The 7,049-nt window shown below is 42.2% G+C and overlaps 1 protein-coding gene across 1 annotated transcript in view; it reads right to left on the bottom strand.

The window, feature by feature from the left end:
• Positions 1 to 2,692: 2,692 nt before the first annotated feature.
• Positions 2,693 to 7,049, bottom strand: part of LOC121836999 — a gene marked incomplete in the record, with an annotated part of 283,006 nt that continues 278,649 nt past the window's right edge. The window contains 1 exon segment of the mRNA XM_042292201.1: positions 2,693 to 2,766. Coding sequence (XP_042148135.1) covers positions 2,693 to 2,766 — 74 coding nt within the window.

The raw sequence follows: 7,049 nt of genomic DNA, 5'->3' as shown, positions 1-7,049 counted from the left end.
CGTCTGTAAAATTTTAAACCTCGGTCCAAGGTTCAAAATTTTCAGACCCTATTGAATCCTAACCTTGGGAGGTTCATGGCATATATACGGAGCATGACATTTCGCATGGTTATGTCATGCACGATGTCAGTTCGCCGACCATATTTGTACAGGGTGCGGCCCGTAAGGACCAGTTCATTTGGTACACCTTGCAAAAATCGAATTCCGAACGTACGTGACTGAAACGTTGTTTTGTAAAAAAAAAGATTTCTGAAGCTCAAATCAGAGCTAACAAAACGACAAAAAAAAAGATACAAGACGACGGCTGTGAATTTTTTGCATCCTATACCGGCCTGCTCTTCGTTTGCATACTGCTGTGCGAGCTCGATCCTAGATGGCGCGATGAACGCAAAAACGCTGAGAACGTCATAAAAAAGGCTGACGATGAGCAGGATAACTGCGATAAACATTGATTTTAACAAAAGATATAGCCGATGATGCAGTTTCAGTTTGAATTTAGGAAAAAAATTAACCATTCTCTTTGATAGCAAAAATAATTCATAAGTAGACGAATGTTTGATCTATTTTGTCGTCTGCTATCTATTCGCACATCTCTGCTCATGAAGGTAGGAACCTTATGGAGGCGACATCACGCCACAAGAGATAAAGCCGGAAGAGACTTTCGGTTCGGAGGGACACGCTCCCAACAATGACCAAAAAAAGAACAAAACCAAAAGATTCTATTGGACGGATTTGGACACCCATGGGCGCTATTGGACGGACTTGGGCACCCTTGGGGACGTTCCCACCGACCGCGACCTCTACTTCCGGATTCCCTTGGGACTTTCTTTTTTGTCGGACATGAGCCTGTATGTTGCCTCAACTTCTTTCTACTTCAATGTCCCCACTAGACGCGAAAGGCTCGCAGGGTGGAGCGAACGAAGAACAGACGACAAAATAAGACAAACATTCGTCTGCTTTTAATTTGATTTTATCTAACATGGAAGTCCTCCTGTTTCTAAATACGAACTGAAACCACAGCATCGTTCATATATTTCGTTAGAATCATTATTCATCGAGTGTACCCCGCTCGTCTCAAGCCTTTCCTATCACGTTCTCAGCGTTTGTTGCGTTGGCAATGGCACCTGGAAGCTACCATGCAAACCAGTATGCAGGCGAAAAACAGGCCGGTGTTGCACATACAAACTTTTTGCGAGATGATGTTCGCGTGCCCAGTTTAAAGAATGTACGGTTGGAACAAATATTTTGCTATGCGTGCACGGTGCAAAAGCGTGTAGATATATTTCATTTCTTGTCGCTCACCAAGCTTCCTTTGTAGATCGCGCTTATTAGCTGACCGGGTACTCTGCACCAAAGTACGTGCACGTGCATTTCAATGTGCATAAGTCATATGAAGAATTATTTTACCACGCAGAATAACCCGTAAGTTATACGGATTTTATTCGTACTAAAATATGTGTTTTCGTGTTCTATCACACGAATTGCGGGTATTTTATTAACACATATTATTAAAACACCCTTCCATCTCTCCCGTAAAAACCTATCCCTATTGGAAAGACTAGTTTGAAAATCTAACTGGTATGACTGGTATTTGGACTGGTGAAACTGGCATTTGGACTGGTGATACTGGTCTGACAGGAAATCAAACTCGTTTAACTTGTAGCCAGAGTGGTCTAACTGGTAACCATATTGATCTAACTGGTCACCAGATTGACTTATAACTGGTCACTAGATTGGCCTTACCGGTCACCATATTGGCCTAACTGGTCACCAGATTGGGCGAACTGGTCACCAGATTGGACAAACTGGTCACCAGATTGGCCGAACTGGTCAGCGGATTGGCCGAACTGGTCACCAGACGCCGAACCGGACACCGGACTGGCCAAACTGGTTGAACTGGTTACCAGTTTGACCCCTCTTTCTCCTTTTATTTATTGGCTTTCTCACTTTGATTTATTGGCTTTCAAATGATTACGGCATGATCGTGCGTTTACTTTTTACTAAGTGATTAATCCCCTGGGATGTCTAAAATACTCTCAGAGGTATGACATTGCTGGAAAAAGTCAACATGCTGGGAATATTTTTTATTTCTTAGGCGGTCACCGAGAAATTCCGTACGTTCAAAGCGACCAGTATAAAAGACGGAAACGCAGAGCTCGGTAGTAGCGATCACGTTAATGTGCTGTTGTACTTATGCTTATATGTGCCGTGCACTTGTATGCGCTCAATATATGTTCAGCTGATGCTTGTAGTACGCGTATTGTGTCTACATTTGTGTATAATAAAGATTTCCAAAGCGCAGTGGTGGTGTCAACAAATGAAAATATTTTTTGTCGAACCAGTGTGACCAGTTCAACCACCATGACCAGCTAAACCATCACGACCAGACAACCAGTATGACCAGTTCAACCGCCATGACCAGTCAACCAGTGTGACCAGTTAGAACCACCTTGACCAGTTCCACAATTGTGAAACAGGTCAACCTGGAGCAATAACCAAGTTTGAAACTGGTACCAGTTTGAACTGGTCTTTCCAATAGGAATGCCACTCGATTTTGTGCATAACACATAACCAATCTTTTTTGTATCACGTGGCCACTCGAAATTTCAGGTGCGCGCAACCTGTACTTCCAAGTTGGTAGGTTTAATGCTGAATTAATGGTGATTTGATTATAAGAAAGTGTGGAGACTTACTAACTCTCCGTGTTGCTGCACCGCAGTTTCCGCATACCGGCACCTCCAAAGGACGCAGGTTTCCCGCGCTGTGCTGCGAAAGATCCGGGTTGAGATTTTGCGAACCTCCTCAATAGAGCGATAAAAGTATTATGGACAAAAAAGGCTAACAACAAAGATGCAGAAAAAAAAAACGGGTTCTATCATTCTCAGGCACGTCCTACAAGCAAATTAAACAAACAAATGAAGCTGGGTATATGCGAGATATTGCATCATGGTTCGCTAAGGTATACGTGAATATATGTATAAGTTTATGCTTAATGCATAACAATCCACATGAAGTTCTCACCACTATTTTTTTAGCGCCAAAAGGCAACTCAAATAGTGCGCTTGCGCGCGTCTGTCAGTTCGGTAAAAGATTGTGTGTTCTACGAACGCACATCTTTACTTTTTTTTACCCTTCGCTCTGATAAACATTTTCTTGGAGGTATTCTATATTTCAGCCTCGATTTTTAGCACCCATAGTGTAACTCTCCCATACTATGTCAATTTTTTATTATGAAATGAGATGAATGATGCTCTTCGAACAACCGAATTTTAGTAAACATGCACTATAACTTGATTGACTTGAACTGTATTTGGAGAAGTAATCACAATGCTTTGTGGAATATATTATCAAATTAAGTTGAATTTCGTGTGATACTGAATATGAAGCTATTATGCATCAGGGCCAATTTTAGACATGGCAGTTTGCAAAAATACTAGGTACGTTTCTCCGATTGGCAGTGACTCTCCACTTCACGCCAGTATGGTGTGAAGTGGAGAGTCATTAACTTAACTTTCGGTCGACATTCTCTTGCAGGCTTTATTAACTTAAGATGTTTGTTAATTTCAAGACACTTTTTCTCAATTTTTGTTCAAAGCCTCAGTAAATATTAGGTACGTGTGCATGTCTCATTTTTATTTGTATAGTAAATTTACCAGAGTTAGGTGGACATAAGGCTCTTTTGCAAAATATGACACGCAGTACAACTAATCGAATCAAATACCAAAAAGTATTCGATGGGACCCCAATTGGAATGGACTTGGTGGATGCTTCCTAATTAAAAAAATACAGCTCTTTTGAGAGTAAATGTAAACGAGCACAATTTTCAGTGACATTTCAGAAGTGAGCGAGTGCGTGGGCACAGCTTCAGTCGTCGTTCAAGCACGCGCTCCCGTACCCCTTAGGTTGTATTCCCACATAAAGTTGTACCCGACTATAACATACTCTCGCATGTCTTTACTAAGTTGACAACAATTTCCTTCCAGAATACTTTGAGTACATATATACTGACTAAAGATGCCAGCTTTTAAGCGATACAGAAGTTCGTTTATTGGTAAAATTGATTTATAGTGCACCCTGTTGAAAACAACAGTTATGTTCTTCTCAAGTTCGTGAGTTCAACTGCACTGTCTCTAGAAAGTCAATTCGCTTAATTTTTGTATATTTTTGTTTTAAAGAGAAAAATATTCACTTTATATATGCTTCTTACTTTCTCGCCCTATTTCTGAATATATAGTGACCTAGAGCTTAGTGCAGTACATGGCCACTCCCGATCACACTCTTTTCGCTCCATGCCCAATGAGGCTGCATCATGAGACGATAAGAACGCCGAACAACAAATCTTGCAGTGAACAGCACGATAAGCCACTCATTACGTTTTTTAAGCTCTCAGTGCCTTGAGATCCATATTCCATGCATCATTGTCAAGACATGAACACCACAATACAGCTCTGAATTATAGCAATACACGTTGTCTTGTTAGGCTAGCTGCAAAACATTTTACTCGTTTTTGTGTGTGTGGTGTGCCTACTTCATAAATATAACGCCGTATTAAACCCTCATTCAGAATTAATCGTAATAATTTTGCACGAATGTATATTATCATGTGCTGCTTTTCACTTGCTTAAAACATCAGAGTGAATGATGGAGGCTTTAGAATTCTGCAGTAAGATTTATGGTCAGAGGTGTTCTATATTCATGACCCTAGTTAACAACTAGTATATTTTGAACATGATTGTAAACCTGAGACTGGGGCCCAGTCTCAGGTTTACAATCATGTTCAACTTACACCAGCTCGCCTGCACTCTGACTATTTTTTAGGATATTTTTATTTATTTTAATACACTCCAAGCCCACGGGAGCATTAAGCTGAGAAAAAGGCAAAAAAGTAAATAAATAAGTCTAGCACAAAAAATGCAGCCAAGCATAAGTTTAAGGAGTGAAAACAATATTTTGTTTCGCAATTTGAAGTAATTTTGCTTTTCCTGAGTTTTTACTGGCTTGTGGTAGCGTATTAAAGGTTATTGAAGAAACTGCGCCCAGGCAGATCAAGAAATGCATCTGTAATGCGCTCTCGCACGTTGAAAAATAGACTACTGTTTGGGGATATCATGGCTAAACATTATACTAAAATATAGTGGCATAAATACGAAGTAAGATTATGCATCTTTACATTTCTATAGAACGATACAATATGTTCCTTTCAATTATTACGCGTTTCATGTCACAAATATTTCAAACAAACGTCGAAATCTAGCAAACTAAATTGAACACCGCGTCGGGCCATTAGCCTACATCACTTCCGTATAAGACACCATGGATGTTTATACAACTGACGACATACGTGCAAATGCTATTTGACTTGATTCTCCATTCTTGCCGTGTTTAAAATTGATCGCTAAAGCCCCAAACCTTTTTTTCTGGATTGGATGCCGAACGCATTGCCCACATTTTCGACGAGCCCATTTCTCAGCAAGTGCAAATCCAATCGAGAGAACCGCAACACTGCGGTGTTCGCCCCTCTCTGCGGAACGAAGAAATATAGCCAGCATCGCGCTGGCAAATTGCCTCTTCGCGACACCGGGACCCGCCGAACAAAAGGACCGTTTCCCAACATTCACAACACGAAACAAAACGTGCCCGAGAGGCCCGGGGACACGGCAGCAATGACGCATCCTCTGTTGACTGGGCCCTCGAGCGTACGCGCTGCCAGTCTCAAGAGAGGCCATTTCGACGGCGCTGAGAGGGAAAGGACTTATAGCCGTCCCTGATGACGAAGATGAGCCTGGAGCGAAACGGGGAGCATAGCCGGGCAAGGATCTTTCACCGAACCAATGCCAAGTGGGGGACGAGGCGAAGGCGTTAGGCCAATCTTCGGCCTGGTCTGCGCTTCGTCCCTCTTGCTCGTTCTTTGTCTCTTTCTGGTTCTTTCCTTTGTAGCTTTACACTTTGCTTGTTTGCTCCAGTTGCACGAGCTATGATCAAAATTCTTGCTTCTATTGACATGACAGCTAGTTTGATTTTCTGGGAGACGTATGCGATGCTGATGTCCTCCTAGATGCGAAAAATGGCTGATTGTAAGAGCGTGGTGACGTGAGATGGGCGGGCACTCTGGGCGCGTTAGAAATTGGCGTCAAGCGCCGGGACTATATTTGTTTCTGTTTGTCATTTGTATCTCAGGATCCCGTTTTGGTATTGCGGTACTATAAGTCCGTGTTTTTTTTTTACTCGTAACCAGTTTGAACTTTTGAAGCACTTTTAACACAATAATTAATGTATGCGTACACTTGTCGGTTTCCGCATGCTTTATTTTAAGGAAAATGTCTCCTACTTACACTCCAAAAATGCATGCGCGTCTACTTACCCGCAAAACACTCAAGAGCCAATCTCTGCGATTTACGAAATCAGCTCAGCGAATAATGAGGCGGAAAATTTGTTTAGATCTCAAAATTAAGTCTGTGCTGTGGCATTACGCAATGCAAGCATGACACTATCCATTGCGTAATGCCACAGCGCAGACTACATTTTGGGTCTAACATGATGTTCCGCCTCATCATTCGCTGAGCTGATTTCGTAGATCACAGAGATTGGCTCTTGAGTGTTTTGCGGGTAAGTTAACGTGCAGGCAATTTTTAGAGTGTAGGGCCGGTCGCACCAACGTCGCTTACCTTAACCCAAAGCGGCTCTTTCCTAAGTCGGGTTAGCGACGACCTAAACCGAGCTCGGCTAAGCATGGGCTTAAATTTCGGTTGCACCAACATTAACTCGGGTATACAGATGCCCCCCTAGCTAAACGCTGGTTTTGCGTTGGATATGTAGGGACAAACAGAGCGAACTAGGGCACGCTCAGAGAGACGAGTACGACTGCCAGAGAGGAATCACGTGATATAAACAAACTTTTCGCCGTGGCAGTCGGCACCGGAGGCTGCATTTCTCTGTGTTTGTTTCGGTGCGTAACTAATTAAGCGGCTTCATTTTTAATCATTTTTACGCTGACCGTTCAAAAACAGGAGCCAAAGCTTGCATAAAACATCAAATTCCTTTAAATCTGA

This window comes from Ixodes scapularis, unplaced genomic scaffold (assembly GCF_016920785.2).
Source record: "Ixodes scapularis isolate PalLabHiFi unplaced genomic scaffold, ASM1692078v2 PGA_scaffold0__279_contigs__length_252992795, whole genome shotgun sequence".
Classification (NCBI taxonomy): domain Eukaryota; kingdom Metazoa; phylum Arthropoda; class Arachnida; order Ixodida; family Ixodidae; genus Ixodes; species Ixodes scapularis.
This window is presented reverse-complemented; position numbering and strand designations above follow the sequence as displayed.